We start from the raw sequence: 25,934 nt of genomic DNA, 5'->3' as shown, positions 1-25,934 counted from the left end.
CGTGCGTGACTTTTCCCATATTGAATTGGTTTTTAAGCCAACAGGACCTCCCTTACCTTACAGTTCACACGTTACACAGTGTTTGAAGAGGTGTTCATAAGGATAGCTCTTAGACGTTAGTTACTTTCCGTGTTTCCTTTGTCTTGTTTGAGGGCGCTGATTGGTGTTCCGTGTAACACGGGCTTTCCTGTGTCGGTACAGCTCTGACCGCCTAATGACAGGCAGCCTCTCAAAAGCACCGCCGCACTCCACGCGTCGCCTAATGGACGTAGAAATACAGTCTGAGATGTGCTAATACCGGGTAGGCATTATGTTGTAATATGTCGCTTAAGCGTACGGACGGTCATTCGATTGACAGACACACCATTGCGGTTAAAGTGAAAGTGATAAATCGATATGCGTCGTTCATTATTAGGCAACTTTGAACTTTTTTCAAACTTCACACAGACTTGCATGTTTAATGTAAGAAAATATGGAATTTTGAATGTGATTTCACCCCCAGTGTATGAAGGACGACAGCTTGAAACATTGATGCAAGCATACATATCATTAACATGTATCGGATTCATATGCATATTGGTGAACTGCACGTGCTGTAGCCTTGTAGGCGGAAGTGGCGATGAATCTGACCAATAGCGTCCCAGTAGTCACAGTTTTTCATTTCGTGAAGCAATTATTAAATGCCTCAACTCAGATGCGCATGTTTAACTACATGGTTTTATGTCGCACGAGATATTGAACGACAATAACAACTTACATGAGAATGTAAACAAGTGTGCATGCTTGCTGTAGAAAGCTTCACATGCAAAACAAAAGTGAATATTTTATGGCTGCGGTAGGTTAGCCTAATCCAGTCAGTGCCTAGATGATATAGATACTTGTCGAGTGTAGGCTTTGAACCTGTAAAACCTGGACGACATGGGCAACGTACCTGGCCATTGTATGGGGCGGAACCGGAACCGACTCAGCGCATACCTCACACCGGCAGAAAAAACAATTCTCAAATCCACACTCGAGTTCATCAAGGATGACCTGCATGATCTCGGCGTGATCGTCTTTGTTAGGTAAGAAATGTCAGAAACAGTGTGAGGCAACATAATGTTTGTAAAGTAGGTAAAATACAAGGCTTATGTAGGTATTATACTTTGTAAGGTAGGTAAAATACAAGGCTTATAGAGGTAACATACTTTGTAAAGTAGGTAAAATACAAGGCTTATGGAGGTATTATACTTTGTAAGGTAGGTAAAATACAAGGCTTTTGCAGGTAATATACTTTGTAAGGTAGGTAAAATACAAGGCTTCCGGAGGTAATATTCTTTGTAAGATAGGTAAAACACAAGGCTTTTGGGGGTAATATTCTTTTTTAAGTAGAAAAATACAAGGTTTTTGGAGGTAATATACTTTGTGAGGTAGGTAAAATACAAGGCTTGTGGAGGTTATATACTGTGTAAGGTAGGTAAAATACAAGGCTTATGAAGGTAACCAACATTGTAAGGTAGGTAAAATACAAGGCTTATGAAGGTAACAAACTTTGTAAGGTAGGTAAAATACAAGGCTTGTGGAGGTTATATACTGTGTAAGGTAGGTAAAATACAAGGTTTTTGGAGGTAATATTCTTTGTTAAGTAGTAAAATACAAGGCTTATGAAGGTAACAAACTTTGTAAGGTAGGTAAAATACAAGGCTTTTGGAGGTATAATACTTTGTAAGGTAGGTAAAATACAAGGCTTATGGAGGTATTATACTTTGTTAGGTAGGTAAAATACAAGGCTTATGGAGGTATTATACTTTGTAAGGTAGGTAAAATACAAGGCTTGTGGAGGTTATATACTGTGTAAGGTAGGTAAAATACAAGGCTTATGGAGGTATTATATTTTGTAAGGTAGGTAAAATACAAGGCTTGTGGAGGTTATATACTTTGTAAGGTAGGTAAAATACAATCTACTAGATATTGCGGACTAGATATGGGGATGGATAGGTAAGATTGTAGAATCAGACTCGAATGTTATTTTGGGAAGTTATATCCAAAACTGATCAGTAGATGTGACTGATCGCTTTTTTACACTTGGTATATACATATGTATATGACATTTTTCTTGGAGTCCATATAACTTTTTAACTACTCCAAAGATAATGTACTTGGTAGCAAACAAAAAAGTCAGTGTCTGTTGATGTCGCATTTCAAAGCTGATATTGATAAATGCTTTAAAATGGATACCTTTTACTTCAAATTTCAACTAAAAAATTCAACACTGATTTGATAAAAAATTCAACTCCGGTCTCAGTATGGATGTTTAAAAACGTATCAGAAAAGTTTATACTCAAGAAAGGCATGGAATATTTTGGTACTGTTACAAGAAATTTACGTGGTATTTACCAGATTATTACAATTTTTTATATTTGTTGTGAATTACAGATTGTAGGATCATCTAAACAACAGAAAAAACATCTAGTGGTTTCTTTTTCGTCAAATTCAGCAGATTGATTTTACTTATTCATCTGACGAATAAATGATTTATATACTTTCATATTTTCAATAATCAGGTAAAAAGACTTAAAAACACAAATTTCCAGTAACGTGACATGCTATTTAATCCTATTTCATTAAGTATCCTTACTGACACTGTCAGGCGGGTTGTCTTACTCTATGTTTCCTAACATAATACTATTTGTCACGTGTGTAGTATGATATACACGGCGTTTGTGAAGGAATTAATGAACACTTAATATTGTTTCTTTTCATTCCAAATACATTGCATGCATGTCTTAATATGTTTTATCTATTGAATAAATATTGCTTAGAATTAATTGGATTGGGGATAAACACAAAGAAAAACCACTGACAAGTCACAGATATATGGGATAAATCTTAATAGGTTTTCCCCAAGTTATATACTAAAAATATTCGTGTCGTGGTTCCTCTGAAAGTATCAGATTCTTCATCAATTAGTATTTTTCTTTTTTAAATCTGTTTAGATTTGGTTATGGCACAAACGTTAATTGTCTGGAAGTTTTAACGTTGCAATGTTACAACTTGTATATAATTTTATCCAGCAGTAGCATTTCTGATGTATATCAATTAAACTGATACACGATCCGTAATTTAAGACACCAACCGTAGTGATGGTTAATAAAATAGAAAATATACGGTGAAGTGGTAGGCGTCATACAAGATATCTCTAAATGCACATCCGACCACTAGGACGATTTCCTCTTCTAGTGATTGTAACTGAGTTCAAACTGAAAAAAACATTCTGTACGAAAAATGTGTTGGTGATGTTGTAATTAAGAGAAGCTTGACTTCCCACACAGTTATTTAGCACAACTCCACCCCCTAATTTTTGGCACCGCTGTAGATCAGCTGATGACTTTATAACAAGGTTTCTCGATTTTCGACAAAGTTGTAAATGGAATCTCGTTTCACGTGTAGACACTGTCTGTAGTCATAAGCTAATGTGAAAAGCTTTGCAATACAATACACCACACATGTGTAAACAATGGCCACGCAATGATGAATGTCGGCATCAGATATAGTAGGAATATTTAGAATTCTCAACAGGTTTGGGAATGTCGTTTTGTCATCGCTGATTGAAAGGTGATATTCGCTGTTGGCGCATTATGTATAACTGTGAAACAAAGGTATCAGCACCTTTGGAAACATACGATTCTTCCAGCTGCTGTTAATAACGATCTATGTCAATTATAAATATAGTCAGCATTTGTTTTAACACGTTGAAACCGACGTCGGTTGGTAGGACGACACTTAGCTAAATATTTCTTCATATACTTAAACAATAATCATTTAACCGACTAACCATCAAACCAACAAAACAGGTATTGATAAAGCGCGATTGAAAACAACTTCGCTTCACACATACCTGATTTGTTATATATTCACTCCCAGTTCTCGGCTTCCTTCGCCATTTCAAAGTTTACGTATCTGATATGTCTGTATGAGGCAATTTTGTATCGGGTTTATCAGTGTGGGGAATTTTGTATTGGATTTGTCAATGCAGGTTATTTGTACTTGAAGCGGTAGCAAGGTGAATTTTACATACGCAAGGAAAATAGATGATGGTGTATTTGTTCCGTCCAAAGCGCCTTTTAATACTGTATAGGCCATCAGTTGTCAGCTAATTACGACACGTAAGGAAAAGAACTAATCTGAGCGATATCTGTTATTCAGCTCTTGTTAATGTCAGGCCTTGTCAATAGAAGGATTTAACAGTGAAATGAAAATTAATTGAAATTATGGAAGTCAGTAGCATCTTGTCATTTTGAGTAACTTTGAAAAATATCAGCCCTGAATATATATATATTATTCCCAGCATCAATATTATGCAAATTGCGCTGCCACTGTAGATATAACTGAACATTCATTCATCTATAAAGATAGGTACATTTGCACATGGAATTGACAGCACACAAATAATCATATCCGTATTCTTCAATCTTTTAGTGTCCGGTACCGAACGGATAACGTGGACATATTTGTTCAAATGCGGAACAGATTACATAATTCCCTTCTCATATCCGATCTAATACATTTTTCTGTGCATTAGAATAGCGGGTGATCTATCAAGGTGGCAGAGACATTGTTGGTCGGCGTGTTGGGGGTGCATTGTCAGGTTCTAACCAACAATGTAGTGTGGGACCAGGACTTGGACATAAGCATAGAGCACGGGCGATGACTGAAGGCTTCATTAATTAAGCTGTATTAACATATCAAAGCTCAGTGATAGTTAGATGTGAATAAAGAATTGAGATGGAGATTTGTCCAATATTGTCACGTGACAGAAGATCCGCGAGGATGGACTCCTAGACAGATAATGGCCAATGTTTAGTGGCATGTGAACCAAATTAATCCTAAATAAATTAATATTGCCAAAATCAATGTATATTTGACAGTGACATGAACATCTCGGTTCCTATATTCAGAAGCCAGTGATATTTTTCAGGGATCGTCTCCCATCTGACTCTACAAATCTAAATGTGGCTTGTTAGTTCCATTGATATTAAATCCCTCAGAGTAGTTTGCCATACACAACATAACTCTCCCTATAGGTGCCGCTGAATATGTTTAGATGTCTAAAACATAAATCATATTAGATGATATAAAACGACAAAAATCCGGAAAAAACTAAAAAATACCAACACTGGACAATTCACTAGAGTACATTAATTTCACTAAATATTGCATACTTCATTGCAATGTGCTGTGGCAAACAATCAGTGAATTATAAGAATGAGAAATGCATAAAGTAGGGATACTTTAACACCAAACCAATCAGCGTCAGTTTTATGGCTTTGGATTCAATAAAAACATTTGTTTCAGATAACAGGGAAAAGTTAATGTCACAAGAGAGTCAGTATTACACATTGTTAGGTTGTGTTTTAGTATTGAGTTTACATGTATCATTGTGTGATTGCTTGTATTCTGTTTGGCTGTGTGTGAGCACTGTACACGGCTGTGTCATTGTTCTGTCTGAATGAATGACTTGTCAGCGTCCTGTATGCCTGTCTGTAGGTATTCTGTGTGCTTGAGTGTAAGTATTCTGTCTGTCTGTGTGATTGTGTTCAGAATGACGGCCTATCAGTCTTCTGTATGACTGTATGTCAGTGTTGTGTATGAAAGTGTGTGTCATTGTTTGTATAGCCGTCTTGTCATACTCTGTATGTCTTTGTGTTTGTGTTATTTATGTCGGTGTATGTCATTGTTTGTATAACTGTCTTGTCATACTCTTTGTGTTTGTATTATGTATGTTCGTGTGTTTGTATTTTGTATGTCTGTGTGTTTGTATTTTGTATGTCTGTATGTTTGTGTTATGTATGTCTGTGTGTTTGTATTTTGTATGTCTGTGTGTTTGTATTATGTATGTCTGTGTGTTTGTATTATGTATGTCTGTGTGTTTGTGTTATGTATGTCTGTGTGTTTGTATTATGTATGTCTGTGTGTTTGTATTATGAATGTCTGTGTGTTTGTATTATGTATGTCTGTGTGTTTGTATTATGTATGTCTGTGTGTTTGTATTATGTATGTCTGTGTGTTTGTGTTATGTATGTCTGTGTGTTTGTATTATGTCTGTCTGTGTGTTTGTATTATGAATGTCTGTGTGTTTGTATTATGTATGTCTGTGTGTTTGTATTATGTATGTCTGTGTGTTTGTATTATGTATGTCTGTGTGTTTGTGGTATGTATGTCTGTGTGTTTGTATTATGTATGTCTGTGTGTTTGTGGTATGTATGTCTGTGTGATTGTATTATGTATGTCTGTGTGTTTGTGTTATGTATGTCTGTGGGTGTCATTGTTGGTATAGCCGTCTTGTCGTTACTCTGTATGGATGTGTCTTTGTATTATGTATATTTGTATGCGAGTGATTGCTGTATGAATGTGTGGCTTTTTCAGCGATTTGTCGGTATGTCAGTATATAACATTAACCATGCTTAGTTATAAAAGTCATCTTGACCGTACACAGATGTTCATGGTTACAAGCCACCGGGAACCTTCTCCTTAGAGACATGTTCGATTATCCTGACGCACTCTTCCATGTTGTGAATTACGTACTTGTCTGGGTATTAGTAACATGCCTTTGTATTCATGTCTTCAGTGTTATCCTCGAAACAACTTCATTCTTTAATCAGATCAGATTACATTGAGTAGATATTAATTCCTGATATTTATCATACTGTGTCCGTTTTCAATTCTCAATAACGACAATTTAATCCTATTTAATTACATTACATTTCATTTCATTTTCATTTTATTTCCCTCTCGAAGAAAAAAAAGAGCAAAAGATTGCAACATGTGGACTTTATTTTAGAATCTTAGTTGTGTTCCCCTCCCCAGGTCGAAGATATGTTACCCCTCCCAAGACCGAAAATGTGTTCCCTCTCCCCTGGTTGAAGTTGTGTTCGCTCTCCCCTTGTCGAAGCTATGTTACCCTCCCCAGACTGTGTTCCTCTCCCAAGATTGTAGTTGTGTTCGTTCTCCCCTGGTCAAAGTTGTGTTCCCTCTCCCCTGGTCAAAGTTGTGTTCCCTCTCCCCAGGTCGAAGTTGGGTTACTCCTCCCAAGATTGAAGTTGTGTTCCCTCTCTCCAGGTCAATGGTATGTTCCCTCTCCCCTGGTCGAAGTTGTGTTCCACCTGTCCTGGTCGAAGTTGTGTTCCACCTTCCCTGGTCGAAGTTGTGTTCCACCTTCCCTGGGTCGAAGTTGTGTTCCACCTTCCCTGGTCGAAGTTGTATTAACCCTTCCCGGTTCGATGGTATTTTTATGTTTCATCTCTGATCGATTGAGGGAGAAAGAAAAAATCTACCAGAGAAAGGTTTACATTTACCTATGAAATCAAGTGGATTGCGTACTTTTCATGGAGTTCAAGCTATGCTTACCATCTAGTCTTATTATATTCATTTGGTCCATGCTATACAATTTTTGTATGATTTAATACTATTTATCTGTTTCAAGCTACACCATTTATCTATATAATGCTTCACCATTTATCTATATAATATTATACCATTTATCTATATAATGATATACCATTTATCTGTATAATGATATATCATTTATCTATATAATGATAAACCATATATCTATACAATGATATACCATTTTTCTATATAATGATAAACCATTTATTTATATAACGATATAACTTTATCTATATAATGATATACCATTTATCTATATAATGATAAACCATTTATCTATATAACGATATAACTTTTATCTATATAATGTTATACCATTTATCTATATAATGTTATACCATTTATCTATATATTGTTATACCATTTATCTATATAATGATATAACATTTATCTAAATAATAATATACCATTATCTATATAATGATATAACAATTATCTATATAATGATATACCATGATATACCATTTATCTATATAATGATATACCATCTATCTGCATCATGCTACACCATTTATCTATATAATGATATACCATGATATACCATTTATCTTTATAACGATATACCATTTATTTATATAATGATATACCATGATATACCATTTATCTATATATTGTTATACCATTTATCTATATAATGATATAACATTTATCTAAATAATGAAATACCATTTATCTATATATTGATATACCATGATATACCATTTATCTATATATTGATATACCATCTATCTGCATCATGCTACACCATTTATCTATATAATGATATACCATGATATACCATTTATCTATATATTGATATACCATCTATCTGCATCATGCTACACCATTTATCTGTATAATGATATACCATGATATACCATTTATCTATATATTGATATACGATCTATCTGCATCATGCTACACCATTTATCTATATAATGATATACCATGATATACCATTTATCTATATATTGATATACCATCTATCTGCATCATGCTACACCATTTATCTATATAATGATATACCATGATATACCATTTATCTATATATTGATATACCATTTATCTGCATCATGCTACACCATTTATCTATATATTGATATACCATGATATACCATTTATCTAGTTCATGATTTACTATTTATTTAGGTCATGCTTTACCAATCATCTGTGTTATACCATGTATTTATCCGGTACATTCCCATCATTTCACTTGTCCATTTCTCGAGTCCATGGATCACTACTTCCGTATTAAGTGAAGACTAGTATTTCCGATTTCTATCATTAAGTATTGTTGTGATATTCAATGTTTTTTTGTACCCTTATTAATATATGTGTATTGTAATTAATGAAAATGTGTCACTTATCTTGTTAATAGTATTTCAAATACAAAAAATAAATAAAATAAAAATAATATTACGTACCGGTGTAAACGCCCTATACACCATCCAGCATCTGCCATTATTATACTACTACCATACACTCTACTGTGTTCTAGTCCTGTGTCCTATAACTCTTTAAGTTTCCATGTTACCTTTACTGTGAAATGGCTGCTATCCCATTTAAGATCTATCGATTACATAACCGTGTACATTAGATCTACTTAAGCAGACCTAAGGTTGATTTAAACAGTAATTGTGACGGGACTAGTACACGCATTCTCAGTGTCAGTAACAAACCACAAATAAATGTCAAATAAAACCCTTGTCTGAATATAAGTAGCCTAAATGTAAATAGTCTTTAGAAACAAAGTTATCAAAAAGAGTATAGAATTCCGAACTAGGAAAATGATATCACATTGCCGTTGATAAACAAAACAACAAGGAAATAATGACATATCAACATAACCACGATAAAAACTTCAATTCTATAAAACTATGGCAAAATATGAATAAATAAGAGATTTACACAGAAAAAGTACAAGGAGAATAAGACCAAGTGTTCCGGAAGAGTAAGCATCTTCTGCTTCATCGATGGCACCCCAATGTAAATCTTTGTCAATCCAAGTAAGTAATGTCACGTTCTCAAATGTATTCATCAGTGGAGCCAACAGGCAAACTAAGGAGCATCTTATACGTCCAGCTTCATATCGCACAAAGATATATAATATTTCTGAAGATCAGTGTGACGACCGTTAAACTACCATGACTGAAGCGTCTAATGTATGACGAGGAATGTTATCGGTTCTTTGTAGTAACTTCTGTTTGTTATTACGTTATAAATATCAAAATGTCTAAATCTTGATTAGTCTGCATTATCTTCAATTTATACATCCCGTTGTAATACCTTTGCTGCCAGATAATACACTACATTATACTATTTCTGATAGTTACCAGTTATGTATTAATTCTGTTACCGAACGTCCAAAGTTAACTTCTGTTGCTATGTGGTTACAGTTAAAGAGGAAGAAAGCATTATTATGTAGAGGATTGTTGTCAAGATGGAGATCGTTACTAATTTAACTTAAAACCAGGAGGCGTTGCCAGTGTTGTCGAGAGTTCGACATTAACCATATTCCTGTTATAATCTCTGAAGATAACGATAAACAGAGTAAGACGTGCATTATCACATAAACCTTACGTATAGATGATTTATGAAATTGAACAAATTCATTTCCTGTCAACTCCCCTAACCACACTACCGTAACTGTTTACTCACGAAGTGCTGGCTGATGACAAAGATAAAGCAGACACATGCTTGTTAGTATCTACAAACCAACAACTTAAAAAAGTGGTATGGAAAAGCAGATGTGATGACATTGAAAGTGAAGATATCAAAAGGGTCATGTTAATTTCGAGGTGAAAAATCCACGTTAGAGAGACATACTGCACAATGGGTATAGAACTGGTCGATTCATTGTCGGAATAGTGTTATTGTGATAGAAAAGGGTACATAAACTCGATTGTAATATAAGTTATTTCTATTACTCTTGTTTGCTTTTTTTTAAAACGTTACATTTTACACTCATTTTAACACCTGTTGTGTAGCTATTTATTCTACATATCATCACAGTCACATGACGTAACTGATAATTAACAATGAAAACGTCACAGACATACAGATTGTAAGATAACTTCAGATTAAACTATAATACATGTAATGCTGATCTTATAGTGATACCATAACATCTAATGACCATGACCTCTGGTCAAATAATTTCTTTTTTGAGCGGGATAGTTTTAGGTCTGCAATGACGCCACGATGCTGGTCTGGTTAAAAGTCAGGGTTTGGCTTGGAAGGCACCAGTGTGTTGATACGCACTTGACGCGCATGTAAAACAGACATCCTTTGATGAAATGTAATATCGGAGTATAAAGGAAGTTTATACTTACATGTGTCGGGTTTTGTTTCCTCTAACATATACATTAACAGATATCTGTGTAATTGTACGTGTATATGCCAGTATGTGTGACCTTTCAACTTGTTTATCTGCCCTTGAGCTGGTAGAAGTGAACAATTCACTGACAGTGTTCTATAAAAGCCTATAGACTGACACATGTAAACAGCCGTCAACAGAACATTCACTCTAAATCAGTCGTTCAGATATGTTTATACCGGAGGTCACATAACACTAACTTATATCTTATCCTCCCTTGTCTTAATACATCTTCATTTTAAATCAAAACGAAAATGATGGCAGATTGGCGCTATTTTCGTTCTAACTTTCCTGTAAAAGTAGTGTACATGTCTATATTTTAGTATTTCAAAGGATTAAGACGCCAAAATCACAAACGTTGTAATTCTATGCTTTGCGTCATTGCTCAATTATGAAAAAATCAAGAACCATAAAATGATTTAATCCCGTATGCTTTAGAGAAAGGTGATTCATATGTGTAATTGTGGATGAACGGAAATGTTTTAGTCAAAAATGTGATTCGGAAATAGATTCACTCACAAGTAAATAAATACGAATCTGAACAGCGATTGAAAAAGGTCGGATTTCCTATTTTTCTTGTAAGTATATACCATCGCTTTGATTTGTCGTGCTTTACCTTTCAAAGATACAATAGCAAACTTTAATAGATTCTGCCTTTGTAAGACTATTCCTGGAGACAAAGTGAAATGACGAAAGGGAGAACAAGCGTCAGATGCAAAAACTAAACTACCGCGGCACATATCAACCGGTGTAGGATGAAAATAGTTTGGCATGTACATTTTCTCGCGTATAATGTATCTTATTGATAATATAAGGTTAATTTAAATACATGTAACTTAATTAAAGTTTTCCCTTCGCTGTATCATATTGCCAGAATATCAACACTACATAGCAAATGGCCCTACACGTAATTGGTGGAACTTGCCAAAAAAAGTAGAAGGCGTGCTGAATTAAAGCGGAATCCAAATAGTCTTTCCCTATCGTGAAGAATGTCCTACCATTTCCCTAAGTTGATACAGTGGAGGTTTACAGAGAGATAGATTGTGATACGTTTGCGAGCCTGGCCCCACTTGTATAAAACATCTCAACTTGAGATTTCCTCAAGTCGAGATTTTCCTCAGCTGATATCTCCTCAAAAAACGGCTTGTATAAAATTTTCTCAAGGAACAGGAGGTAGTCATTTGCTAGGATGTCCTGAAATTCCTTGAGGAATTTTCAAACAAGATATTTTCAAGGAGATATTAGCTGAGGAAAATCTGGGCTTGAGGAAATCTCAAGTTGAGATGTTTTATACAAGTGGGGCCAGATATAATAAAAAAGGAGTTTCATATAAGCCTAAGTTAGTTAAGTTGAGTGATTATCAGAGCCTAGGTCCATCAGAGAGATTGTTATAAAAGAATGGGTAAGTCCAGTAGAGAGTTGGTCATCGGAGTCTGACCTAGTTCAGTAAAAGGGTTGTCATAATTACCTAGATTAGCCCATTGGCGGGCTGTCCTAAAAGTCTGGGTTAGCCTAGCAGAAAGGTTTTCATTAGAGCTTGGGCTAGTCCTTGAAAGGGATGAGTTCAGTATGAAAGTTGTAACAAGGGAATGAATTAGTAAAACTGATGTTTTAGGAAATTATTTACAAGCTAAGGTGCTCCTGGAATGTTACGTGAGCTGCACGTAATTTCATTGTTCATATTTTGTCCTTCGCTTATCAATTACGACTTATATTAACATATCGGTATTCTGTTTTAAATCCTGTCCCTTCTTAGTTAACGTACATATTCATTTGATATTTACACCATAAAATCACACTCCCAAATTCTATAGAGGATAAGATTTGGGTGGGCATAGGTCATGACGAAAGGTCAGTGGTCATATTGTTCACATTTGAAATTAAATCCTTGAGTGGAAAATATCTCATGAACCTTTCAGCTGATTTAGTTAAAGATGAAAAGACCCGTTTGAGTCGTATCTTTGAAAGAAAATATCTCAGATGTATGATGATAAATGTAAGGAAGTATATATGTGTAACTCAACGTAACTCCTTTTTGTATGTATTGGAATCTAGGAAATAATTTTTGTTAACACTGTTCTCACTAGGGTAGGCACAGCTAGGTCTCAGTTTCCTAAGTCTCTGCCAGTTCATCGTACACGGAGCCAAGATAGCATTATAAATCTGTCTTAGAGTAATGAGTTATATAAAATAATGTGTGTGCTTATTTCTATAGTAACTATACGTAAAGAAAAAATATACAATTGTAACCGCCTGAAGTCATTGCCATGTAAACCCAGCACTACATATTGAATCTAGGATATTTAATAGTGTCTTCAGTAATAACAAATATATTTCATTAGTGTGACTTATATTTTGGTATCTTTCACGAGTGCGAAGTGAAATATATTTGTCATTACTGAAGACACTATTAAATATTCTGTTTATTACATTTTCATCGCAAAAATAAACCAAAACAATGGCAAACTTACGATAACTATAAAATGGGTAAGTTGACCATGCTTTTTCCAGACACTATTCACTCATTATACAACGATGTTGTGCGCGGCAAAAAAAGTCCATTTTATGAAAAATCAGTAAAAATATACAGACTCATAAATAAATCATAATGAATGTTTATTTGTGTTTGGACATGGATTTTGCAATTTATTGATGTCACTTATATACAATAAAATGGTTTAAACGTTAACTGCAAAAATAAAAACAATGTTTGACGAATTCATCCGCACATGAAAAAGTATGGCGGCATCCTAGTCGCTGTCACTATCAGTGACACGGATTCTTTTAAAATGCCTTGGTTCACGCTTATCCCTCTCAGAACGGGGATGGGTTTGACCACTGATAACATAGTTAGAGTTACTGGCTTACATCGTCTGCTGACTATCAAAAAAGTGATATTTGTTTTTTCACTAGTGAAAATATCACTTTTATCAGTTTTAGATATCCCTATATCTCGCTGCTAAAATGTAATAAATGCGAAATATTCGGTTACAATCACTTTGTGTGATAAATCATCGCAAAACAAATGAAAATGAATAAATAAGGGTACCAAACAGTTATTCAAACTCAAACTCGATCAACTTGGAAAAAAATTGCACTGAAGAAAGGTCCTGTACCAAACTGAGAATCGCGGCATTGACAACGAAAGCATTAAAACGTGGACGTTATATATATCACTGGTGACCGACCCACTTTCTTAGCCTCGGATTACACTCTTGTATCACGACAGGTGTTGTTATTGATACCTGACAAATATTGACGTATTGACACTCTGGTGTTGATATATGTGTTGATGGTGACATGCTTTGTAATCGTAGCTTGAATCTGATTTATACTTATCACTCTTTTACATATCGACAAAGTATATTCCGAATCCCACGTTGAAGCCACATTGTCTTTACTTCATAGTCATCATAATAATATCTTGGGAAAACATTTGTTATGCAACACGTTTTATTCCAAGGGGATACACAAAACCTAAGGGTAAATGCTCCGAGTGATTCGTCCGAGCAGATCGACCCACAGACACGGCTTGGCGATGAGATTAGATTGAGTTATGTGTCTATCATGTAAGAGAGTTTACTAAAGGACATATATCAACTGTATGACATTCTTGTTTTATACATATTTGCACATAATAAAAAATTACGCGTTGATGTACACGCATATTTCATTGCTGATTTGCTTGACTATTTATCACATTGACGTGTGTTTATAAGATATAGTGATATTGTCATTTAAAAAATGGATTCCATTGGTTTTGGATTTGAATTATGGATTATTTTACACGTCGTAAGTATGTTGTGTATTTAAAGATTGATTTATATTCACCGGTCATTTCTTTAGTATAGGTTGTCCAGTTTTCGTATGTTGGACCTAATAACTCATACTGGCACCGTGACACCCATGAACTCATATACATATGTTTAGCAAATAATTGATACATTGTATGACGTATTGACCCAGTTAGCTCATTTTCATTTCAGAATATTTTATTGTCTTGTTGTTGATGACAAATGGAATTGGGCAACAGGCAGAGCCTATGAACGCCCTCTCCATACAACTTCAACAAGTACACAGACACATCAATCAAAATTTAAGATATTAAATAATAATGATAGCATTCCAGGAATAGAATTTAGAATATAGATTCAGTTGAATAATTATCTGACAGAAATGTTAGGCAAGCATTACCATCATTTAAATTATAGTGTTAAAGAATAGTAAGATTAGATAGGTAACATCATTATATATAACAAGATGGAGTCAAAGTTTGTCAATTGATCACGGCACGGGCTGCAGGTTCAAACGGTCCATATACCCACAATCCTGAGCCGAGTCCGTACAAGATGACAGGCGGACCAAACTTAAGATAACAAATTCAAATTAAAAATAGAAAAAAAATGTATATATAAGAATACTTAGGCTAAAACAGGCGACCGGTATCAGTTATGAATCTCTGAACCAAATCAAGAATAGATTTATTTATATTTGCATCAAGTGTATGAGATCCTTTAAGAAATGTATCAGTGGTAAGAGGTATAGAATCACAAAGAGTAGAAAGAGAATTAAGGAGGAGTTGTCATTGGATAGTAAAGAGGGGACAATGGAAAAAGAAGTGTGTAGGATCTTCAACTGGGTGGCCACAAGTACAGGCAGGGTTGTCTTTAAGGTGGGAATTTAATAAGTCAAAATTTAGATTACTTGCAGAGTTTCTTAGTTGACACAAGATTATGTTTGCCTTTCTGTTACCGTAATATTTAAAAGTTTTAATTAGCTCATTGGCATATATGAGTTCATGAAATTGATGAAAAAACGTCTTTTACATTTATCTATCTGTTAGTAGTTATGTAAGTCAACAAATGTTTACAAAATATACATAAAAATGCATTGTCCTTGAAAAAGAAACACTATAGTATCGAATATACAGCTGTTATCTTACAGTGAATGTATTAAATGTTCCAAGAAGTTTTTTTTCCGTGTCAAGATAATCTTCTTTTACAGAAATTAAGTACGTAGGAAGGCAAACCAATGTCAGTCCCATTATGAAATTAACGAACCATTTACTCAATACCCAAGAACATCCTTATCTCAAAGTAATTTGTGTCGACTTTTGACTGAAACATCAAGGTAACACAGACGAAATATACGTATTCAGTAACAGTTGAATTTCTACAACACGAATATGCTGAAGTGGCACATGAGGAACACATTAGTTTCAAAAATCTGTTTAAACTTATTGACCTTCAAGAAGGACGCATCTTACCCAACATAATTTTCTCGAAATAGCCTGACATCAATTGGAAACATACTTTGTTTATTTCATCAACAGGGCTATATAATTATGTTGTAGGTCAAAAATCATAGGCATGACTGGTGTGTACTTTGAAGAAATGTTTACTTCTTAATAAATTATTGTTGATCGAGGTTATGTGTACGCTTGTTATGCCAGCAATGTTTGTATTGAGAAACCCGTTATAGTTTCATGAGATAGATATATTTTCAAAGGTTTTTATAATTAATTATACCGGTGAGTTTTATGGCAGTTGTTGTAGCACTTAGAAATAACAAAGTGTAGTAAAGGCTCATCAAGGCACAACGTTACACTTCTTTATTGTCAGCAGTAAGGAGGCCTCGTTCAAACCGAGGGTTTCATTGGTAAAGTTTTGAAATGTACACATATATAATATTTGACATTGAAGCGAAATTACTGTCTAGTTGGCTGCTGCTTTGGTAATTAAACCTTTGAATCGCAGTGTCAGAAATTACTAACACATTTTCAAAACAGTGCTATTGATACGGAACAAGTAAGACTTATGAAAATATGGGGCAAGGTTATGAAGATATCTAGTAGTGTTTGTTGCCGGACAATCTGAGGTCGTTTACCAATACAGCAATTAATGGCAAAATATTTCAAATTATAGTATATGGTTTTCATGTTGTCGTACTGTCCCTAATGACCATAGGGCAAAGGAGATCGTTTGGTAAGAAAACATGTCGGATTAATACTAAACATAGGCTAGTTAGATGTTCACAATACAACCCTGCTATCAATGAAAAACGGGTTAACAGTACAGGATATTAATGATTAATTACTGTATCCGTGTTTTCAAATGATAAATATCAGATGGTTGCCTTGTTATTCAGTGAATATACCCGTGAACTGTTTTTAGTATTACACATATTTAATATTGCTTAGCGTGACGTCGCATTCGATAAAGAAATGACGTCATACATTCACAAATGACATTGGTACGTAACAATGGAGACCGTAGATAGAGAGCGAATCATTTTCTGCCATACTTGCGTGGAGAATCAATCATGTAATAAAAAGCATCTTAAATTCGTTGTCATGTAATTTATGATTTATGCTAAAGGAACGCTCAAATGAAAAAAAATATAATCATAAGTAGTGTATATATTAGTTACAAAGGTCAGAAGGCTGTGATCCAAGGATCCCTGACACGGCTTATCTTTTATGATATGTTGAAGTAAACGGAGATCTGGTAGTGACCCATCTGGCTTACTGAATCAGTTCGTTTGCAAACTTCCCAATATACTTGTGTAGAGTAACACTTATGCGAAAATTGGCAAGAGCATGAAAATTTTGCTTTAATTTGGAGACAAGATTGGCTGAAGTCCCACATATCAAGAAAAAAACTATTCTGGACGGAGTATTGGTTCACGTGGCTATGTTTGTGTTAACAAACCAAACAGATGATGTACAATATTCACGTATATCGAGGTATTAAACTGATACAAATATAGGGATGTTAAAATCGGCACACGTGTTTTCCAAAATGTTGTTGTAGAACTGTTCTTAATTAATAGACCAAGCACTATTCAATATTGACATATACATGATTTGGAACGCTTCTTGTTTCACTGTCAATGCAGATGTTGGGCTTAAAACTGAATTACGTTTTATTTATATCCAGTGACCGTAGGTTTATTCGAAAGATACTGATGCCGCAGCTGTTGGCATAGGTGCTTTAAAAATGAGAGAGTGGGAAAGGGATTATGAAAGCATTATATTCTCCCGACACATTGACTACTTCACCAAGTTGATGCACTTGGATACCGTAATCGCAAACATGCATTGGCATTAGAAATGTCCAAGGATGTCATTCCGTATCTTTGTCTTTATATGTCGAGATTGCACATTTCCCTGAATTGATATGTTGCCAGAAGTACCCATTTTAATTAAAACTCTTTTTAGGACTTCTTAGAAAAATAAGGTGACCGTCCCCAATTTATCACATTCTCGTAATGAGTCATAAACACTAATTTGGCAAACTGCGGTTTTAAGACCATAGCATTAGCATCTGTCAGAAAGTACATAATCTTATACACGTATTAATGAATTCGTAAAGTAATTGATCATTCCTAGACAATGTAAACCACATTTGTAGAATGAACGGGGGCTAACGAATAAAATAATAACTAACGTTTCTACTTTGAAAAGGAAGTATTGTCACTGAAAGACGCAATAATCAGTCTGTAGTGTAATTTTCCTAAAAGCGTTCGATTTTTAATACCTGTGAAGTGCTATCTGTAACACATGAGTTTTACTGTCATCGACCCAAATCACCTAGTTTGTCTCTTGCTATTTCCCGAACACCCTCACTATGCAGTAATGTAAAGATTTCTGGCAGCTTCACTATTGTAACATCTTGTACACAGATCTCTTGGTATAGGCGATAAGTGCAGCTCTGTTATAAATGACGTGCTATAAAGACAAACCGCACACAATGAGATGTCATTATACTTTATTTAGGCTGTCCTTTGTTATAAGTTCGTTCATGCTTAATAAAACATTGGTACCAGTTAACAGAAACGGGTCTGTGCTTGTCTTGTTCATTATCTATAACTTCAGACGCAGTATTGTTCGAAACATCGTAATGCTTTCTTAATCAGAAGTAAAGTATGAGAATATGTAAATAAACTCATTGTATGCACGTTTTAAGTGTTTTACTAATAGATATGTTTTCATTACAAATAATTGTTTTTGCCTAATCCATTTCATAAAATATAAACCATATGCCGTGCTTAAATGTTCTGTAGATAATATTTCACCGCAGTGCTGAAGCATCTGTGGGAGCTTAATTATAATACTAGGTGATGTTTAACAACAATGAATTGATTCCGTACTGCGTGGTAACAAATCTAAAGGCTTTTGGTAATTTACGCTTTGGAACCCATTTAACATTCTACGATTTGCAACACCATTTAATATAAAGAGTTTGTGTTCCATTACGATTAACTAAGTAATGGTTGTAGTTTCTGTGAAAGAAATAACTGTTAATGATGATGTATTGTGTCAGAGAACGTAGACACACCTCCTTGTGTGTTTGTAGCAGTGTGAGTAGACCTCCTTCCTGATTGTTGATGACAGAGTGAGTAGCCCCCCCTTCCTGGTCTTTATGACAAAATGGCTGAGCACTTTCCTTTATATTTGTGTAAGCGACTGCAAACCATCTTCCAGTTTGTTGATGACGTAGGTAGGTCTACTTTTGTGGTGTTTATGACTGGGACAGTAGACTACCTTCGTGTGTTTATGAGTGTTCGTGGGGTCCCTTCGTCTTCGTTTATGGTAGAGACAAAAAGTCCATTCTGTGTGTTTATTGCTGAGGCATCGTACCTCTTTCCCACTTGGTTACTGCTGGGGGTAATAGACCATTTTTCTCTGAGGTGATGTCAGCTTTTGACCAGTTTCCCTGTGATATGATGGAAAGACAGTAGGCACTTTCCCCTATTTTATGACGACACTGCACCATGTGATGATACCAAGATAATGGATTGTGATAATCTTTGTTCTAACATGACTATTCACTTTATCAGATTTTTTGAGACCGAACCAAAATTGAAGCGCCTCTTCCCTAAAATCGTGCGTGTAAATGAGAATAATGAGCTGGAGCTTGAGTTGGATGGGGAGATGCTGAGGAAACACGGACACAACGTCATGCACACACTAGGTGGCGCCATAGAAAACATGGAGGAGAGCGATTTTATGAACACAGTAATCACAGCAATCGGTTCTACACACGTTCGACGAAAGGTCAAAGGCAAAATGTTGTACGTAAGTATACGTGAAATGTGACTGGACCGTTCATGTATATAAAAGTACCTTTTGTTTAATATACCGTATTATTTCAATTGGGACATTACAACAGGAATAGAGTTCAAACAACCATGCTATTTCTCCTCTTTATTTTATTTTGCTGTACGTATTGAACAAGGGTATTCCTGTTATTGGTATTCTACAGAGTATATTTTTCTTAAGTGACAAAGCAATATCTTCAGTGAAATACAGAAGGACTGCTCCTTTTTCTCCAAGCAAAGTAACCGTTAATTCCTTGCGTCTGCATGTCTTATAATTACTACATATGGAAACTGACTTAATTCGATAGAATTTTCATTTTTTCAACTTATAATTCACAGGTCGAACTGAACAATAATTGCATTTGGTGATCGGAGTCGTGTAAACATAAAGATGGCCAATATTTTTAGCTATATTTATCTCCGTTTGTCTGTTTGTCAAAATAAAGAATAAAAACCACTAATTAATTACTGACATTACTTTGAGTGTTTTTATCAAAATTCTTATTTTTTTTGCAGTGTAGACGTTCAAAGAATATTGTATAATGTGTATGTGTAAATAGTAGGTCATGTATATATTTATGGGTACAGATTTTGGCTATATGAACAAACAATTATTAACTAATTCATAGAAGTTTCGATTTCAGTATCGAAATCGTCAGTCTCAATACCTAGCACATTAGACTTCTGACGAACCTAATATCCATGGCATAATGCTTAATCGTAAAGTATTGCTTACATATTAAATGAGTATCAGTAAATGGGTTAACTACGCACATTGTCTCTCCTGATAAAGATGATGATTGATTTCTGAAGAGTTGTGCATGTTTATTATCAGTAAATGGTTTGAACCACACTCATTGTTTTTCTTAGTAAAAATACAAAGATTGAATTCTGAAGAGTTGTGTGCGTTTATCAAGAACAACATGATAACTGGGGACACCAATAGGAGGGTTCCTTAAGAGTCAGACATATTAGCGCCCTCTAGGTATCTGGTATCCGTATTGATTTTGCAAGGATTTCGCATACACGCTGAAGCGATTGCGTGACCAAAGTATATCAAAACAATAAGACGCAGTTGTCTGAATTGTCACAAAAAATTTACTGCAGAAACAACATGCATATTCCCTTGGCTAATATGAGACTGCTGGTTTAGTTGGTCAGAACTCTTTAAATACCGATTTCCGCAGGCAACGCTTATACTTATACAAATTGACAATAATAATAAAACGCACCTTGTTGTGTTTGATTCATATACGTATACATTGAGCATGTTTTTGTGTTGTTTGTCACCATAAGAAGTACAGCAATGCTTCCACAAAGAAACGTTTGATAGCGTTGGCCTCTATTCTGATTGTTATGTCTGGTTGCTCTGATTTCTTCAGCACCTGTGGCCGTCCTTGGACTACGGACTACGTGACATGTTGCAGGAGCGATACACGCGCGAGGTAGCCGCTGCCTGGAAGAAATTATTCTACTACACCATCAACCAGATGAGAAGGGGAATGAAGGCCAGCAAATTCGGAATGTGATTACAATAAGTCCGAGTTTAAGATCATAAACCTATATATTGTCTATATCGCATGCATATATGAATACAAGTTTCTCTTCGGTTATATAACAAGGCATCATTAAGGCTGGGTAATATGTATTTCTATTGACTGTTAGAAGAAACGTATGTCCAAGATATGTTTTGATATTATGGTATCATGTGACAGCTGTATATGGTAATGTATTGTGTTGCCTTTCCGTTTCTATTGAGAAATGTCTGTATGTAAGGTTTTTGTATTATTATATTCTCAGCAGTTGATTTATTGTACCTGATGGTATGGCGTCTGTTAATGCCTAGATACAGGGTTTTGACATGATCGGTAATGATATTTTATATACTTTACGATAGGGAATGCCAATACGTATAAACTTGATAGAATGATTTCCGTTACTGCTAGGGAGTGCGGTCTTGACTTGGACGACAAGGTTATTTGAATACGGAATCGTTACTTATGCAAACGACGATCCGTTAATGCCCAGATGTAAGGACTTAGATTTAAATGCTACCTTGTGATGTTCCTCTAGTTCTTTCCATCATCATCAGCGACGATATCATTCTATGTACTTCAAAGCAATCATGTTTATTAGAGTAGGTTTTTTTTGTATTTAGGATCTAAACTAACCTTAGAAATAAGATATACATAATTAGTCATTGTCACCTTTACTTACACTATGAAATAGTCTTTTTTACCTGTGCTATATCAGTCAATTGCCAGCCTTAAAAACTAAAAGCACCTTTGCAGTTTTTTGGTAGTTTCCGTGACTTTCTCGGGAGCAAGGACCTAGCCAGTTAGGCGAGAGGTATTGGGCCAGATCTGGTCCAGACTTGTTTGTCCCTTCGTTGGTAAGGATCATAATGAAAATGAAGTACAAACGATATGAAATGATGCTGTAGCTTTTTATTTCTTGTGGAATGAGAAATAGGATAGTTAAATTAATTCAGACCACCGTTTAAGTGTAAAGGTCTACTTTAAGTCTTCTTTAACTTAAATATCCTAATATATTTTTCAGGAACAAAACCTCTGAGGTCTGATCCTAGAGAAGTAAAACAATATCCGAATATGAGGCCATGGCATATTGGCTGAAGCCACTTTGTGTTCGAGGCTTTGGTGTGTTTGGGTATGATAGCCCATGTTGAAGGACCAGGACTGACATTGCGGCCTTTGCTGTTTTGCTCGTTTTGCACATTTTAATGCCGTGCACGACTTGGATATCAGAATAAATATCCTTGTATTGTTGCCAGATAATAAAAACTTATCTGGGAGAAATAATCCAGAAAGACATTACATTTCCTGTCGTTTTGGTGAATATACATGTATGGAGAGCTACAGAGAATATATTGCTATATTTTTTCGATCGTGATGAACTATTTATGGTACTACACCTGACTATTTATAAGGAACTCTCGTGGTATTACTATGGAGATTCTTTTCATGTCGCAACTTTGTCATGTTTGGCTGGCCTTGATCTGAATGTTTATCTTGCAATATCGTTGTGCCTTGACACTTACCCAGCTTTCAACTGTTTTACAAACGTTATCACCTATATATTTAACAAGTTAATTTGTACTTAGCTTCAAGTTTGCCTCTGTTTTAGCGTAAATGTTATTTGTATTGATAATGTAATTACAATGAAATACAATGTAACTGTTTTAGATAGGGACAGAGGTAAGTATGGGCCATGTATTTACAGTTTGAATACAAAATCCCTCGATATCCTTTTGATATGTTTATATCCTTCAGTTAACCTAACGAGTCACGTTCGTTTATTCCAAACTTAGATATAGATCGAGTCAGAATCATTTGTGACGGGAATATGTTTTTTACGGGAGTCTTTCATGAAAATGGTCTTCAACGAAGAAATAAATTTTAAAAATTGGAAAATTATATTAAGTTTTAAAAATAAGGTTATTACACTTTACTTATAAAATAAATGGTTTAGGGTCACCTTTTTCTTTATAGAATTTCCTTTTTTTTTCGATAGTTCAGTAATTGTCAACAAAGTAAGTTCTAAGAAATCCGTTGGGTCAATGGACTGATTAATACACGTTAGTATATGTACGTTTGTGTATTACTATACTCAGTAAATATAATCTATCGATTTAAAAATTACCTCTTTTCAAGATATCTTAATATTTGAATTTTATTATTTATGATACCTTTATACATATATTAACAACTTAATACTCTAAAGATTTCACGTAACTATTCCATACAGCTTATCATCAGTGACGAAATAAAGGGTACTAGAATATGAGCCAAACTATTGAAGTCCCAATTAACGTATCATTTTGAAAATTTACGAGATTCAGAAAATTCCAGTCTGTAATTATGCAAAGATAAGATTAAAACATCTTTTAGATAAGTAGTATCTATTAAGAAAAAACTTTGAGAGGATATCGAAACAAATGAAAATTAAAGTGGGTGCTACTTAAAATTCAAACTGCAGTTCAGAAGGCCTTTTCTAAAAAAAAACCCGTGACCAATCTACATACTTAAATTGACAGGTGCGTTTACAGGATTTTGCACGTGCTGCGCACTTTTCGTGACGTTATATCACAGGTAAGATGCAGATATATTCGAGGGCTAGCTGTGAATAGGACGGGCACGTGTTAATAGTAAATACCAACCTCTCATGCCTGAAATATTTTCATTTCATTTCAGCAATGAACGTCAATGGAGGTATTCTTACAAAGTGAATATCAACAGCTTTATATAAATACCAACACACATTATTGTCTTAAGTATTTCTGATAAGTTAATTTTTAACAATATCGATATATATATTATAATTTCTATTAGTCTTTATAGTGAAATTTACATATATTGGGGTTTTTAAAATGTACGATTTGCATTTCTTTACAGTATCGCCGTTTCTGTCTGATTAAAATTACATTTCACATCCCCCTACATCTCCTGGTCTTTTAAAGATAAACCGATCAAAACATATGTTACTAAACACAATTTTACAATATCAATTTTCAATGCATTTCTCATATGAAACCGTGCCACTAGCCGAATGAATTGAAATGTATCGTGCAGGTCACAATATACCTGGATGACTATTTAGTTTCCCAGCAGAGTTTATCACCTGTCTCCCTAGATGTTGTGCCTAGTCCACATACATTACTTGCCAAATCATTATTATCATTATTTCCACATTTACTTATTTCCTCTATCAAGACCTCGTTAGCGATGCCGGGGACGAAACTGCTGGAAATCTATCTAACGGGTTAAAGGTAAACATGCAGAGAGTATTTTATAAGCATCCTATTAAAGATGTACAAATCTTTTGATAATGTATTTAATTGTGTGTTCGTCGGCATTCTTGTTTCAAAAACCAATGAATACATTCATAATGCAGCGATTTCTTACAAAGGAAGGGAGACAACGCTGTTATAACTGTACGTTTTATACTCAGGATTGCAATTGAAGGCGGAACATCCATACCTTACTTGGCTCGCTGTAGACACGTAGATCGAGGGCTGTATTTATTGTCTGACATTTATACAATAGCTACCACAGTTACTACAATGTGAATTCATGTCTTTACTAATTGACTTTCCCAGTGGTGTGACCAAATGTTGGTAGTAGTTATGTCCTATATATATATATATATATATATATATCATGTAGGTTTAATACATTACGATCACTGGATCCGTATTTTGGTACAGTTTGGATACTTTAAAAAGACAAGATAGGTCATGGCGCTCTTTTTTATTTTTCGGTAACCATTTCTCCTCAGTAATTAGGTATCAGATACAGTAAATTCGAAGTTATCATTCAATTTTGTAATTAAAGTCATTGTTAATATGAAATCCTGTTATTTTTCCAGGTGTACTAATCATTAAGAAAGAAATGTTTGGGATTTAATTTAAATCACTAAAAACATCTCTTAACTGAATCAGTTATGAAAAGGTAATTAATGACCATTGTACACTACATACACAATATGGTAGACCGTTCACTATGCCTTTCTCACTCATGTCTCGTTTTCATCTCATGACCCTGATACATTTATATATATGTGAATACTTATATGGTACATGATATTTGCATAGTTTGTGAAAAAGTGTTGAAAAAGCTTTATTAAACAATGAAATGATATAAATTATCTACATATTGACTATGTAGGAAGCCTGCGATAATTTTCTGTGTTTACAATAAAATGTACGTAGTTCTACTAAAATGAAATGGTTTTATTCGCTTTTTTCATTCCTTCGCCAGTGATTCAGTTTCTTATTCTTTCTGTGCATTTTCAGGAGTCTTTGTGTAAATCTGTATTTTGTTCATATTTTACCCTATTTTCATCGCATTTATATTTTAATAAAGATTAAGCCAATATATTCTTTGTCGTTCACGTTGAAATCACTGTATGCCATGTAGATTAGCTTTCGACATATTCAATGTATTATCTTATTTCGTGTTCATGAAATATATTTTGAGATTAGATATCAATACTGTCAATAGGAATCATTAAATATCTTGCTTCAACGTAA

General features: G+C 34.6%; 1 protein-coding gene across 1 annotated transcript; it reads left to right on the top strand.

The window, feature by feature from the left end:
• Positions 1 to 309: 309 nt before the first annotated feature.
• On the top strand, positions 310 to 25,934 carry LOC132558930 (globin D, coelomic-like). The gene is made up of 4 exons (XM_060223549.1): positions 310 to 1,064; positions 19,625 to 19,862; positions 21,268 to 21,410; positions 22,445 to 25,934. Exons 1-4 carry the CDS (start codon positions 919 to 921, stop codon positions 22,464 to 22,466), a joined length of 549 nt encoding a protein of 182 aa, XP_060079532.1. The 5' UTR covers positions 310 to 918; the 3' UTR covers positions 22,467 to 25,934.

This window comes from Ylistrum balloti, unplaced genomic scaffold (genome assembly GCF_031769215.1).
Source record: "Ylistrum balloti isolate Yb309-2 unplaced genomic scaffold, AGI_CSIRO_Ybal_v1 Utg370840, whole genome shotgun sequence".
NCBI lineage: Eukaryota > Metazoa > Mollusca > Bivalvia > Pectinida > Pectinidae > Ylistrum > Ylistrum balloti.
This window is presented reverse-complemented; position numbering and strand designations above follow the sequence as displayed.